The 16,049-nt window shown below is 37.9% G+C and overlaps 2 protein-coding genes across 8 annotated transcripts in view; one reads left to right on the top strand and one right to left on the bottom strand.

Moving 5' to 3' along the window:
• The window catches only part of LOC109445100 (uncharacterized), an 85,231-nt gene that overhangs the window by 10,661 nt on the left and 58,521 nt on the right, over positions 1 to 16,049 (bottom strand). For all 5 annotated transcript variants that reach the window (XM_088793978.1, XM_088793979.1, XM_088793976.1 and 2 more), the window contains one exon: positions 5,496 to 5,680. The gene's annotated coding sequence lies outside the window, so the exon portion shown is untranslated. The remainder of the gene's footprint in view (positions 1 to 5,495; positions 5,681 to 16,049) is intronic.
• Positions 1 to 16,049, top strand: part of PLEKHM3 (pleckstrin homology domain containing M3) — a 169,240-nt gene that overhangs the window by 138,865 nt on the left and 14,326 nt on the right. For 2 of the 3 annotated variants that reach the window (XM_019726927.3, XM_019726928.3), the window contains exon 7: positions 225 to 382. The exons of the other annotated variant lie outside the window; for it this stretch is intronic. In XM_019726927.3, the coding sequence (XP_019582486.3) occupies positions 225 to 382 (158 nt within the window). The remainder of the gene's footprint in view (positions 1 to 224; positions 383 to 16,049) is intronic. 3 annotated transcript variants of the gene reach the window in all.

Genomic DNA, 16,049 nt, shown 5'->3' with positions numbered 1-16,049 from the left:
AGACGAATACAAAAGAAATTTCAACATGTTCATTTGCCAACCTCCAGTGGTTTAAACCAGAGAGTTCTTTTGGAGCGAAAATACTATGTCTTTTCTTTCTCAGAGTTGCTGAGAAATTATAATTAGAGGTTTTCCTGTTGTGTAAAGGAAAGGAATTCCAGTCCTCATCTGCAAGACTTCAGTTTCAATGAATCTGCTTCCCTGTCCCATTTCTCTTTCTGCAGGTGATAGAGGGAAAGCTGGCCCCGTTCTTGGGCAAGGTCATTAAATTTGCCACCTCACACGTGTACAGCTGCAGTCTTTGTAGCCAGAAGGGGTTCATCTGTGAAATCTGTAACAATGGAGAGATCCTCTACCCTTTTGAGGACATTTCAACAAGCAGGTACAGAATCTTTTGTCTTATAAACATTTACCTGGATGTGTCACATGGAGTTTTATTTGGCCAGACCAGGCCGACTTTTAGTCAAGTACTGTATCTCTGTCTCTTACCCTAGATCAGATTTACCTTATTCTCGGAGCACATTTTTTTCCCTTCAGTTTTCTATATTTATTTCCAACTCACTTCGCTACCTTTCCCCAGGATGAGGTAACAAAGTTGCAAAGAAACATTGCCTAGCTCTGCCTTATCAGGTAACAAAGAGTGTTCAGGTTCATTTTTAGAATGAAGACAGGGGAGGAAGAATCCTCACAACCATTTCAGAACAGAGAGCTAGGCGCTGGGAAATCACAGTCTCAGAGGAAGGCCAAAACTGGATCAATTACTAGGAATTAAACTAGATGACCCTAGTGAACAGCTGTCTGGTGTACCACATGCTTTCGTCCACAAATGCACAGCAGTGCGGCGATGAAAGTTTTAGGACCAAAGGAGAGAAAAGTGGGAGTTTATGTGGGATTATTTTTCTAACCAAAGTAATATTTGGGCATCATCACATCCATTGATTGATGGATGATTTTTTCCCCCACTAACTTGAGAGCAGGGTTTTTACTATTGCTTTTCTTGAATCACAAATGATACATATCACTTTTCCTTTCATCTGAAAAGCATAATAGAAATATGCAGTGTTTCTGTGTATGTGCACTAGCTTCTTTGGTCATGAATGTCATGGCTCATTTCCCACCCTGCAGGCCTCACTTACACTGTGGTTCAGAACAGAAGGGAGGCATGTAGCCAGGGAGAGTTGAAGGATATAGGGTAGAGTTAAGATATTAAGAGTTGACTCAGCCCTCTGGCTTCTGAAACCCAAAGACTCTGTAAACACCCAGAAACTTTGGTTGGCCCCACACATAGAAATATAGATGCATAAACACACAGACACACACGTACATACACACACATGCACACACACACACACACACACACACTCTCCAGCCTCCAGTTTCCTGAGTGGACAGGTACTTAGCTCATAGCCTAAAATCATATGCTACCTGAAAATGTACAATACACAAAAACTTATACACAAATGTTCATAACAGCATTATTCATAATAGCCAAACAGTGGAAACAACATAAATGTCCATCAGCTGATGAATGGATTAACAAAATGTGGCCTGTCCACACAATGGAATATTATTCAGCCTAAAAAGGAATGAAATCCTGAGACATGCTGCCATGTGGAAGAACCTTGAAAACATTATGCTAAGTGAAAGAAGCTAGACACAAAAGGCCACATCATTTATGTTCCATTTATATGAAATACCCCCAATAGGCTAATCCATAGACAGAAAGTAGATTAGTAGTTGCCTGGGGCTTGGGAGCGGGGAAAAGGGACTACTAATAGGTACGGATTTTTACCATACCCATGGGGGTAGATTATGGTTATAGTTACATGGTCTTGTGAATACACTAAAAATAAGTGAATTGTGTACTTCGAAAGACTAAATTTTATGGTATGTGAATTATATCTCAATAAATATTTTTAATAAAAAATAAAAATTAAATTAAAAGAAATGTTTCTAACTGAATTAACCATTGCTAGGCCACAACGCAAGTCTCAGTAAATTTTAAAAAATCAAAACCATAACAGATATGTTCTCTGACACATGGAATTAAGATCCTCAGAAAAAGAAAAAACAATCTAAAAAACACCCCAAAATATTTGTAAATTAAACAATACACTCTAAAAATTCATCAGTTAAAGAACATACCAAGCACGAGAGAAATTTTAAAATATTTTGAAATGAATGAAAATGAAATACAAAATTTCAAAAGGTATGAAGTGCAGCTAAAGTAGTACATAGAGTGAAATTTATAGTTATAAACACCTATTTCAGAAAATAAGAAGTTCTCAAATCAATAACTTAAAATTCTACCTTAAGAAACTAGATGATAAAGAGCAAACTAAATCCAAAGCAAGCAGAAGGAAGGAAAGAATAAAGATTAGAGCAGACATCAATGAAATAAATAGAAAACAGAACAACAATAAATCAGTGAAACCACAAGTTGGCTCTTTGAAAAGATCGACAAAATTGACAACATTTTAGGATGACTGACCAAGAAATTAGGAGAGAAAACACAAATTGCCAAAATCAGGAATGAAAAAAAGTAATAGCAATTAAAAGAATTATAAGGAGGTACTATATAAACAATTTCATACCAATCAGTTATACAACTTAGATGAAATGAATACATTTGTAAAAAGACAAATTACGAAAAGTGATTCAAGAAGAAAGAGAAATATGAATAGACCTATAACAAGTAGAGAAATTGAATTAGTCATTTTTAAGTCTTCCCATAAACCAGATGGCTTCACCGGTTTCAACAAATATTTTGTTGAATATTTAAAGAAAGAATACCAATCCTTCACACAAGGATAAAGAGGGCCATTACATAATGATAGAGGCCAATTCTCCAAAAAGAAGACATAACGATCCTTAACATATATGAACAGAGAATCGAAATGTATGAGGCAAAAAGTGATAGAACTGCAAGGAAAAAATATAGGAATTTCACACACACACACACACACACACACACACACACACACACACACACACACACAGAGTATATCCCCACTATTTATACTTAGAGATTTCAACACTCCTGTCAGTAACTGACAGAAACAGCAGACAGAAAATCAGCTAAACTGAAAAGCCTTATCAATCAATTGGATGCAATGGACACCTTTGTCAATTCACATGATTTATCCAACAACAACAGAATGCACATTCTTCTCAAGCTCACATGGAACATTCACTGAGAGAGGCCATATTCTGGACTATAAAGCACATCTGAACAAATTTTACAGAATAAAAATCATACAAAGTATGCTCTTAGACCGTAATGAAATTAAACTCATAATAACAGGAAGTTACCCAAATCCCATATTTCGGGAGTAAACAATGTACTTCTAAATAACAGAAGTTGATAACTTATGTCCACACAAATACCTACACACAGATATTTGTAGCAGCTTTATTCATAATCACCCCAAACTGAAAACCACCAAGATGTCCTTTAATGGGTGGTACGGTTGACACTTGAACAACACAGGGGTTAGGGTCGCCAACCTCCCTCACAGTCAAAAATCTGAGTATAACTGCAGTCAGTCCTCCACATACGCAGATTCCCAGCCTTGGATATGACCCTTGAGCAACGTGGGTTCGAACTGACACCTGCTGTTCAAGGGTCAGCTGTATATCCATACACTGGAATATTATTCAGCGAAACTAAAAGAAATGAGCTCTCAAGCCACAAAAGGACATGGAGGACCCCAATTGCATATTACTAAGCGAAAGAAGCCAATCTAAAAAGGCTACTTACTATATGATTCCAACTGTAAAATATTTTGAAAAAGGCAAAACTATGAATGCAATAAAAATTCCGTGATTCCCAGGGGCTCTAGAGGGGCTAGGAAGGGATGAATAAGTGACGCACAGGAGATTTTTAGGGGAGTGAAATTATTCTGTATGATTCTGTAGTAGCACATACATGGCATTATACATTTGTCAAAACTCATAGAGCGATACAACACAGAATGAACATTAATTTAAATGGTGGACTTTAGTTAATAATGTATCAATATTGGTTCATTAATTGTAACAAATATATGGCACTAATGCAAGACGTTGATAACAGATAAAACTGGGGGAGGTGGGTCGTAATATGAGAACTCTGTACTATCTGCTCAATTTTTCTATAAATCAAAACTGTCCCCAAAAATAAAGTCTACTGAAATAAAACAATTCAACTGAACAGTTGACCCAAAATTCAGAGCTGAACAGTTTTAATAAACTTTATTAGAACAATTTCAGATTTACAGAAAAATCACAAAGACAGTACAGAGAATTCCCATATACCCCACACGCAGTTTCGCCTGGTAACATCTTACGTTAGCGTGGTACATTTGTTCATGAGTCAATATTGATACATTATTATTAGCTAAAATCCATAGTTGTTTTTTTTCTCCCAGATTTCCTTAGTTTTTACCGTCTGTTCTTTATATGTTCCAGGATATTACATTGCGTTTAGTTGTCACATCTCCCTAGGCTTCTCTTGGCTGTGACAGTTTCTCAGACTTCATTTTTATGACCTCGATGGTTTTGAGGAGGACTCATGAAGGATTTTGTAGAATCCCTCTACTGGGATATATGTAATATTTTTCTTATGATGAGACTGGGTTTTACAGGTTTGGGGTGGAAAACCACTTAGTTACTTTTCTTCACCCCATCCCCACCCCCTTTCCATACTGTTCTATTTGGAGGGAGTCACTACGTGCAGCCCACACGTAGGAGTGGGGAGTTATGTACCCCCTGCCTTGGGAGAGGAGTTTGTACAAAATTATATGGAATTCTTCTACATGAAAGACCTGTCTCTTCCTCTGCATTTATTTTTTCAATTGCATTATTCAATTATCAGTATGAACTCATACATAGTTAGTTTATACTTTAGGTTATAATCCAGTACTACTTTATTTTGTTGCTCAAACTGTTTCAGCTTTGGCCATTCAACTCTCTCATTTGGCTCCTGTGTCCCTTTGACATACCCCAGTCAGGGTAGGGGTTTTGTTTTTGAACATTTCTTTCTGGCACTACCAGAAATTCCAGGCTCTTAATTTTTCCTGCCCTAATCTTAGAGGTAGCCATTTCTTCAAGGAGCCTTGGTTCCTTTTCTTGGAGAATATTAGAAGCGGAGATCAGGACACTGGGTTACGCACACTTTGTTTTGTGTTTTTTTCATTTGTTTTGTTTTGTTGTGTTGTGCACACACATTTTGAAAGCCCTCAGTCCCAGGACTCATCCGTTGACTAGAGCAAAGGTGCTTGCTCCCTTCTGGCTGCACATCAGAATCTCCAGTGAGACTGGATGGGTTTCTTTAACCCCAAGAATCTATACCTTTAAAGGCTTCCCAAGTGATTCTGCATCACAGCCAGAAGGAAGACAGTCCTCCAAGATAGCTGTGGTCGTAGTCAGGGTGCTGGATTCTCACAACCAAAATGACCACTTTAGCACATCTTTGGGCTTATGGGGGTGGTTACCCAGTAGGGAAGGATACGTACTTATTAGCATCCTCTGCTTCTTGCTTGGTCAGTTGCAATGCTCTCAGCTTGCACAAATATCTGAGTCCGAAGGAGCCCTGATCCGCCTTCCTGGAATTCCAGGATGATAATGCTTTCCAGGAACCCAGTGAGCTATCCCTTGGTGTCCAGTTTCCAGTTCAACACTGGGAGTGGTTTATACAAGTCTATGGGAAAGGACAAAAAGAAACACGAATAAAAGACTTAGTAAAAGAAAACTGTAATCAGAAATAGAGTTGCAGATTTAAAACATGCCCATAAAAGATGTGCTGAACAAATGTGATAAACAAAACTAAATTTGAATGTGGGTAAATTTTAAAATCTGTACGTAAGTGAAATCTTTATGTATGAAGTAGTATGATATCTGGAATTTGCTTCAAAATAATCTGATGGTGAGAGAGAGGGGATAGCTATAGATGAAAGAGATTGGCCCTAGTTGAAACTAGGAGATAGATACACATGGGTTTATTATACTATTCTCTTTCCTTCAGAGTATATTTGAAATTTTCCATAATAAAACATGTTTTAAAATCTGTACGTAAAAATCTCAGAAATGAAGTATTTAGTGAATTTGTTACCACATATCCTTGACCATCTTGCTGAATTCAGTACCTCCACGTCCTCAGCAATATACTTAAATATCCTCTGAAATCCAAATACCATTGAATAGCATAATTCAGTAAAAAACATTCCATAAGCATTAGAACTATTCATTCTTTCAACAAATGATTTATTGAGTGTACTATGTTTGTGCATTGGGCTAGGTTCTGGAGACACAGAGTGAACATGGCATGTTCCTTGCTCACAAATAGTTCACCATCTCTAGTAAGAGAGACACTTACGGATCCATTAGGCAGTTGTGCTAAAGTGTGGGAGAAGCCATGGCGAAAGGTGTGAGCCTGGAGCTCCAAGAAGGGGTAGCATCACCCATAGGAATGATGGACATTGTAGGTGAAAAAGAAGTTTCACAGTTCCTGAAAATACTAGAGAGCTCTGTATTGTACCCTAGAGCACTGATTTATGTACTTCAGCATTAGAATATAGTCGGTTTTAACAGGCTTATTTGATTATGACCATGTATCAAACATTGGTCAACTCTTCAGACTTTCTTTCCTTTATTAAATTGTTATACAGGAGGAAACTTCATGAATGTGTAATTTAAAAATATAGCCCTAGTGTTAATTTCTAGAATACCACCTCTGGCAAACAAAGAGAATGTTCTGGGACTGTAGGGGGAATGGCACTAACATTTACTGGTGCTAACGCTAGCAATTTACATATTTAATCTGTATGCCAGTCATCTGAGGGAATATCATTGCCTTCATTTTAGTAAGAAGGAAACCTAGGTTCAGAGAAGCCAATTACGTTGGCCCAAGAGAACAAGACAAAACTTGAACCCAAATATATCTAACTCCAAAATCCAGGGTTTTTTCCATTAGAATCACTATTTCTTCTGTACCTGTATTCTTCAAATTGTTTTTGCAGCATACCCCCTAAAGAAATTAGAAAAAATTGTGTACTTCTATCATTAAAGAAGCCTCCCCAAAACTATTTTGAATTTTCCATGTATTTGCCACCCTGGATGTTTTCACACTTAGAGCTGAGACCCAGAGTTAGACTGAGGTGAGGGGAGCTGTTGTGAGGGGAATGGAGAAGGGGATCACAGCGGAGCCCCCACCTCTGCGCATCCCTAGGCACGTCAGGCTGGAAAAGGTTGCCTTCATCAGGCTTGTAGGCAAACCCGTTTGTTGCACCACACACACCCTCCCCTGCGTTCAGAAGATAATGTTGACAGTTTTACTTAGAGATATTCTTTCCTCTCAGCACAAATTAAAGACAGACCTCTCTCTAATTTAAATAGGAAAACCCTAAAATCCAAATCACAAGGTTTTAAATACAATAGGAAGATCCAGAGTCCTAAAACTGCTTTCCTTAAGCCTAATCCAGCATTTAACCGCCTAGAGCACTAAAACAAAAGCCCAGCTTTCAGAGAGATAAACACTCAGTTAACAAACATTCAGTTAACGCAGTGATAAAATTCCACATCCTAAAGAAATAGAAATGACAAAACATGCCTTCCTCGATTGAGAATATGGAATCAGACCTCTAACTTTTCAGAATTATGAATCAGAAGATTAGAATGTAGATACTGCTGTAATACTTCTTGGAAAGCAGTGGCTACAAAAGCAAAAAAGTTGCATAAATCAACAAGGGAACCCAGGACTTAGATTTTAAAAAATCCTTAAATCACCTCCTGTCCAGCTTTCTGATATCTCTACAGATCACCAGTCTTCTCTTGTTAGTAAGGACACAACACTGCTAAGGAGACCATCCTGCTTCACACTTTTCTGGGAAGGTGCCATTCCTGAATCGTGAAATGCTTCCAGATCCCAAGTGTATAAATACTTCACCCTCAAAACACTCAGTATGCATTTTAACGTGAGACTTACAAAATACACCACCTACCATATATCAGTTCTGTCCTTTCCATCTGACCCATTTGGCTTTGTTGATTTTTTCATGTGACAGATAAAAATCATCCCCACAAGTTTTCCTTATGGAAAACATTGCACTTCAAGACTTGATGCCCCCTGTGCCATTTCTGGCTGGATTTATACTCAAAGATGATACCTAACGCTGAATTCGGTGTGTTTCATGTAGTAGGCATTCCATAATTATTTGTGTGTTTCGGCTTTCCCAAGTATATGATGAGCCTTCATGAAGAACACTGACAAAGCTTTTTAATTACACTGATTGGTTAAGAGAATTTAAAATACTTGCACTAAGTGAAATAAGTCAGAGAAAGACAAATCCTGTACAATCTCACTTATATGTGAAATCTAAAAAAAAAACCCAAAAAACAAAAAACAACTCAGATACAGAGAACAGACTGGTAGTTGCCAGAGTGGGGTGGGGGGGACAGAGGGTATGAAATGGGTGTAGTCGGTAAAAAGGTACAAACTTCCAGTTGTAAGACAAGCAAGTTCTGGGGATGTAATGTACAGCATGGTGACTATAGGTAATACTATACCACAGATTTGAAAGTTGCTAAGAGGGTGAGGTGATGGGTGTTAACTAAACTTATTGCGGTAATCATTTCACAATATATACATGTATCAAGTGATCGTGTCGCATACCTGAAACTAATACAAAGTTGTATGTCAATTTTATCTCAATAAAACGGGGAAAAATACTTGCAAAGATAGAGGAACATGGTAAAAGTCTGAAGTAGCATTACAGCCTTATATATAAGGTTGAAGCAACTGATCTACCATGTAAAGTATTTCTGTGGCATGAGCATCAGCCTGCCCAGGTCAACATTCACTGCCGTCAGGTAAGGCATCCAACGAGGCCTTCTTCCTGTGTTAGGGGGGCATCAACAGCTCACTGGTTACTCTTCTATACGGGTTATGTGTTTTTTAAAGCACTGGGGTTTGGAGAAGCAAATTGAGCCTTACTTGCCAATTTTTCTTTGTGTGCACTGTTGACCACTCCCTCCTCTACTCCAAGAAATAACGATTACACACAGGACCTTGAACTTATCAACACCAAACTCTTACCAGTTGAGTTAACATACTCTGACACCACATCCAAGCTACACACATTTCAAGAACATTTCCTACATCTGTCTAGAGAGAACAAACATTGGCCTCATGGAAAAGTCCATAGCAAGTGAGTTTCTAACAGAGCGCATCCTTTTTTTTAATTTTTAAAATCTATTCTGTCAGGTTAGCTTACAGAAAAAGAAGCCCTCCCAAAGAACTTAGTCAAATCAAGTCCACTGCTTTCATCCATCTCGCCAAACTCCAGAAATGTCTAACTTGTGCTGAAGAACGTGAGGACTCCTCCCAGCCCGCTTGACCTTTTGAATTGGTCTTTGTCATGTTGCATTTCATTGCAATCCATACCACCCTGCCCCTGAGGACTTGTTGGGGCATGGACTTTGTTCTTTGCCTTGGCACTTTATGCCTTTCTTGAAGCTTCATGAAGCTTCCAATAGCCAATTGTAGTCAAACTTTATAAAGATTTGTTTAAAAAGAGAGAAAGAAATGGCTTTATTATAAAGTATAGAATTACTTCTTCCCATAGAAGATGCTGAGATGCACAGCTTTTCTCAGCACAACTTGAACAGTCCATGAAGAGCTGTGTTTTCTGTTGCCCTTCGTTCCCTTGGATTTGTCCATGGAAGGTAAACGTGCAGATGGCTTTACCTAAAGTTGTCACATTTATTTATGTGCCTAGAAAATCATCAAACCCCAAATTTGCCAGCAACCTTACAAAAGCTCTTCCGCTTTTCTGGGGAGCCAGTTATAGTTTGTCATTTTTTGAAAGAGAGTTTCATGTTCAGGCAGGATTTTTTTTCGGTGGGAATGGCGGGGAATAGAACAAAACTCCAGAGGAGGCAAGAGACGCACTCCCCAGAAGCTGGTCTGGGGCTTCCTATTTGTTCAGCCTCCAGTTTTTTGCGAGTCCTTGCACAAACAGACTGAATACCTGGATTATGCCCTCATCTGGACTAGAATACACATACATTACATACCCTTTGCTCACTAATCAGCTTGACACATTCCTTTGTTGGGAAATGGTTCCAAAACAAACACTGTCAGTGCACCTAATTAGCAGGTTTGTGGGCAGTGGTTGGCAGTCCTGTTACATCCTGTTCAACAATAGAGAACAACAGCCTTGGCTAGGTCGAGCTTACGGGAGGGAACAGCTTACCCCAATGCATATACACTTTTTTAATGATATTTCCTTTCTGTGGCTTTTCTTGGGAAGCAGCCATTCAGTGAGTATTGTAATGAGGTGTGGGATCGTCGAAACAGCCAGAGGAAATTTGGACTTCTCTTCACAGGTACCTTTGCGGAGGAACCATTCATTTTTATCTGCTTGTTGTTCTTTCCTGTCACTGGTATCAAAGAGGAGCATATTGGAGAACTTTCTCCGTGGCCCTCTCACACTGATGGTGGAGGACAAGACTCCTGCCTGTATTCTAGAGTCATAAACAGACACAGAAGGGAGTATGGAGAGCCCCTTAGACATTGTGGGGATAGAAAACCTGCAGCCCAGAGAGCTCACAGATTTTCTAAGTGGCAAAAGCAGGGTAGGGACTTATCAAGATGGGATTCTGCTCTTCTGTGTTTGTGTCCATAAAGGTTTTCCGTGATAAAAACTCGAGCACAATGCTAGTTTTCTTTGGGCTTTTCAATGTTGGTCAAAGAGTAACTTGGTAAATAACACTTCACCTTGGCCTGTGCCTCCTATATTCCCATGTCAAAATGTCTCAGAATGGCTAACACAGACACGACTTTTGTGAAACCCTCAGGGCTGACCTGACCCTTTCTGCCATTAAGCCACTTGATAAATACGGTACATTTATAAACACAATCCTATCTGGTGAGGCCACCATTGTTTTTTTGAAGCCATTTGGTCACTTGAATAGATGGCTGTCATCTCCACCTAAACACATTTCTTACCAAGCTTCTAGTTAATAGTGTGCTAATTATCTTACTACTAACCATTTCAGACAACCTAATTTTTTGTTGATTGGAGGGGGAAACGTTCATCAGTGTTTAATTCATATTTTAACTTTCTAACTATAAAATGAATTGATGTTCAGTACAGAAAATTTGGAAAGTACACAAAAGTATGAAGAAAATTTCTCCAACATATACATGCATATATACTTTTCAATAAAATTGAGATTGTATACATAATTGTATATCCAGCTTTTTTATCAGATCCAGGAAGATAGTCACATTTAATCTATAAACTTTTATTGGTGGGTAATTTTGCAGGAAAAAACCAATTTAATTGGCTCTAAAAATGATTGAGATCCATTTAATAAGTACAGGCGAGCTAGTCCACAGAAAGATCACTGGCCGAGGAATAAAGAAGCCTCCATGTCATCCTAACTCTGCCACTAATTTGCTGTGTGACCTCTGACAAGCCACCCCCACCCCCACCTCATACTAGGCACGGGCACTGTTTTAAGCTCTTACTGACAAAAGAAGTAAGAGCTTTACTTCAGCTTCATTGCTTAGCATTTTGCAGTAATCTGTTTGGTAGTTTGTCGTATTTTCAGTAAAGTTGACTGATTTTGCTAGAATTTACCCAAAAGGATTAAGACATAAATTCAAATTGTGATTCAGCCCACCATTGTGAAATGATGTGAGCTCCATAAGGAAACAGACTGTTTCTGTTTTGCTCACTGCTCCATCCTCTGCATCTAGTAGAGCCCACAGTACATGTTCAGTAAATAATTCATGAATAAATGAAGAGTTTGCTTTATTTTAGTTTTTCAAATCTATACTTAACATATTTTATTTTAAATAGCTTTTAAACTAATTCCAGGGAAATTGTCTCCTTCACTGTAGTCGTTACCAAGATACGTGACTTTATTGAGTGATAGCTCTATACGTTAGGGACAGATGTGTTTTACTGGCCCGATAGAGATTTTAATGTCAAAAATATGAGCTTTGCTAAGCTACTCAGATAATTTAATTTTCAGAACATCTCGTAGGTCATTTTTCAGTGTGTGCTTTTTCCTTCCCTATGGGACTGTAAATAAGTAACCTGAATACACAATAGGGAAGAGAAGGAGTATTTACCTTTCCATACAAAAAATGTTGACTTTTCAGACTGAGCAGTAGGTTCTGAAATGAACTGTTTTATGCTTTACAATTACAAAAGGTATAATAGTATCTCAGTTTGGTTGGTATGTGTTTATGATATTCTACCCTTTTTCATCCAACTAATCATGGGAGTACAGATAGTAATATTAAAGTTGTTTTTAAAAAAGTCCTTTCTGGTTTTATGTCAGTATCTAATGTATGTTATCATATCATTATTAAATCCCTTCAGTATTCTGAATGTTAAGCCACTCAATGCTGCATCAGGAAACTTCTGCATATGTTACCTATAGCTACCAGTAATAATCATCTGTTCAGTTCTGGATGCCTTCAGAACACTTAAAATAGGGACAAAGGCCCAGTCCACAGATGTTCACACACTGTACAAAAGTTGCCATTTGGAGTGAATTATATCAGAACATAGAACCTTTGTAGAGCCAGGGGGAACTTAGCAATCATCTTCCCATCACTTTCATCCCCCGCAACACTCACCCTTCCCCAACCCACCTCCAACCCCTAACCCCGGTACCCCACCCCCATACCCCGCATCAAACCAAACCAACATCCCCACCCAACACTGCAGCCATAGCTAGTGGAAGATTCAGGCAGTGGGATCCCAGTGCGGTACCCTTTCTGCCTCACTCTTTTGTCAGAGCTTCATACACCATCTTAGGAGGGCAGAAGACTCTACTACCTATCCTTAATGAGTCTCAGCTACTTCCGGTGATGGTTGATGCTTTCTAAAGACTGCCCTGAAAACACTGGAAGCCACTCACTTGAATTGATTTAACTTAAACTGAAAGATCTATTTTGGCCATGAGAGTTGGGCGGTTGAAGGATCTTAAAACCTTTCTTTAAGAGGGGTGTTAACACTGTATTCCTAGAAAGAGAATCCTTGAGGGTGTAGAGAAAAGAAATTTAAATTGAAAGACTTAGCTGGAAAGCAGTTACATCAATGATGTGAAAGAAAAATTTCCGAGTTGAGAACGAAAAGAGACAAGCAAAGTTTCACTGGCAGTGGGGAAGGCGGAGTGGAGGAACAGGGCAGGGTGCAATAGTGGGGGAGTGAAGCGTGAAGACACCTGAGCCAGGAGGAAGGTTTTCATCAGTGCCTGAAAGAGGCACCAGCCCAGGGATTCAGGGACAGAAATGACGTGGATATCAAAGCAGCAAGCAAGACAGAGGACTTCTCCTTTCCTCTGGCTTCCCTGAGAGCATTCTTAAGGTATACTGTTTAAAAGACAGAGACCTAATCAGAGGAAGAACCTTAGAAAGTACCTAAGAGCAGTACTTAATCCTTCTTCTCCACCTGAAAGTTTCTTACCTCAGTTTTTCTCACTGTGGGTTCTAGAAAGCTTGCCCAGGCCACCATCCAGACACAATAAAAGAGAAGAGGCTAATTACTAGTTAGCACAGCACACGGCTAACCAGACCTCAGCTAAAGGCTCCCCTGGGATCCCCCCAGTGAGCAACTGTGTTGTTGCCTTTCAGTTTCCTTTGCTGATATACTACCATCTAGCCTCACCCCGTATTCCTTCCTGTATGTTATAAATATACATAGTGTTGAAAGAAAGAAAATTTTCAGTAACTTCCGGGTGTCTTGCATGTCTATTGCTTGTGTACACAGCATAACTGTTTTTATTACTGTGATTATCCATTCCACCCAACTTTTAATAATATGCAGATGGGAAACAAAAATTCTAAAGAATGTGTCACTAAATGAAAGGGGCTGCTACAACATGCATTGTTGTTCACATCTTCTTCCATCATTCAGTGTTAATATATACCAAGTTTTAAGCATCATTGCAATATTTTTTCTAAGATAGTACCTGCTTGGTTTATAAAAAGTAGGCTAATTTTAATTACTAAACATTTATACATTAAACAGTTGAACCATGTTTCCTAATTTTATAAACATGTAAACAGTCTGTTAGTTTAACCCACCAAATTTGTACAATACCTTTATCAGTATACGAAGATGAAAAAAAAATCTGTGTTTCAAAAAGTCAAATATCGAAAGCTAGGATTAGTCCTTGACCACTTGAGATATTTATACAAGTGCATCTCATTTTAAGTAAACCTTATAAATAAAATTATAATGTAATTTTTTAGTTGATCGATTATATACATTTCGAATTTTTTCATTTAACATTAAATTGGGCAGCAGTAAACTTTTTTAGTATATTCAGTATAGAATTTGACCTCTAAACTTGTTTACATGAAAGGACACTTTCTACCAGACATAAAAATGTATTATAAAATACATAGTATACAGTTGGCATAGGAACAGACAGATCAGTAGAACACGATTTCAGAAAGTACAGAAGTAGACCCAAATAATATGGGAATTTAGTCCATGATAAAGGTGGTACAGCAAATGAGTGAAATTAAATATGGATCATTCTATAGAAGGAACTGGGAACTAGATAGCCATTTGTAGAAGGAAAAGTAATGCTAGATTTTACCATGCTCCTTACATCACGATAAATTCCAGATGGATCAAATATTTTAATGAAAAAAAATTAAACCCATAAAGTACTACAAGAAAAAAATGGGTGAATATTTTTATAATCTTAAAGTCGGGAAAGTCTTTCTAAGCTTGACAGAAACCCAGAAGCCATGGAAGCAAAACTCTTTTAAAAACATTTTTAACATGTTAAATGATTAAAATTCTATAGGTAAAGACAAACGTAAACAGTAAACTTGGAGAAGTATTTTCAATACGTGACAAAGCATTAATTTCCTGAATATAAAAAATATTTAAAAATCAGCAAGTAAAAGTCAATATAAAACAGGCAGGGACATAAACTAATTTATTGAAAAAATATGGACAATAAATGCAATGAACCATGACATAGTGTGTGTAATTAAATAAAATGAGATTTACCTATTAGCTTGGAGAAAATAATAGCTCTGAAATGTAAAGCCCTATATGAAAACAGTAGTTAATATCACTTCCTAATTTCATTTTGCAAAGTCCTTATTTTTGTTTTAAATATTTAGAATAGCTCTGTCTAATATTAGCCCTGCTCTCTTTGGAAATGATTGACCTAGCACAGTGGTTTTCAAACTTTTATGTTCATAAGATTCTCTGGAGGGCTTGTTAAAACACAGATTGCTGGGCCCCACCCTAGAGTTTATGATTCAGTAAGTCTGGGCTAGGACCCGATAATTTGCATTTCTAACAAATTCCCTGGTGATGCTGGTTTGGCTGGTCCACGGACCATACTTTGGGAGCCATGGGCTTAGAACACACTGAGTATTAGAAAATTGTGTAATAGCCTCTTGTTAAGAGAATTGTATTGGTGAAAGGAAACAAATGGCGAACAGTCTGAAGTTATGAGGAAACACTTTGGGTCTTTTATTTGAATGCCTTTCTCTTTCTAAATTTACATCGCTAACTTATTCCTAAGCAACTAATGAGGCTCCCCATAAAACTAGATTTGGTTTACCTTCTGAACTTTTGCATTTTTCTAACGTACGCATGCTTGAAAATTTATTTTTGTTTTGGCTCCATTAAGTGTCTTAGTCCTTTGAGGAACTGAAATACAATATGTTAAATAGAAGTAAATCCTTATAAATTATTATTTCTCTTAAAGAAGCTTACATCAAAACTTGACATGTACATGTTTCAGTTTTGCATAAAAAAGGTAAACCGGTGAATCAATGGAATCCATATAGAAGCCAAGATTATTCAAGATTATTGGTTTTTTTTTAATCTGCTTTAGCCTAATAATAGTCTCCTGTTCACTTCCTTTGTCTTAGATGTAGCAAGACATTTTGAAACATCTCTTGGACTCTTACGTTTTTTGAACCACCTTAGAAGTTCTTACAGAAAGCCATTGCTCTTAGTAGTTGTGATCCTCTATGGCTATAATTACATTCTAACTTTCCCCAGAAACTGTAG

Source organism: Rhinolophus sinicus, chromosome 17 (assembly GCF_057876585.1).
Source record: "Rhinolophus sinicus isolate RSI-liver-muscle chromosome 17, RSI-T2T, whole genome shotgun sequence".
Lineage (NCBI taxonomy): Eukaryota > Metazoa > Chordata > Mammalia > Chiroptera > Rhinolophidae > Rhinolophus > Rhinolophus sinicus.
Note: the sequence above shows the minus strand (reverse complement) of the source record. Positions and strands in the feature narration are given on the sequence as shown.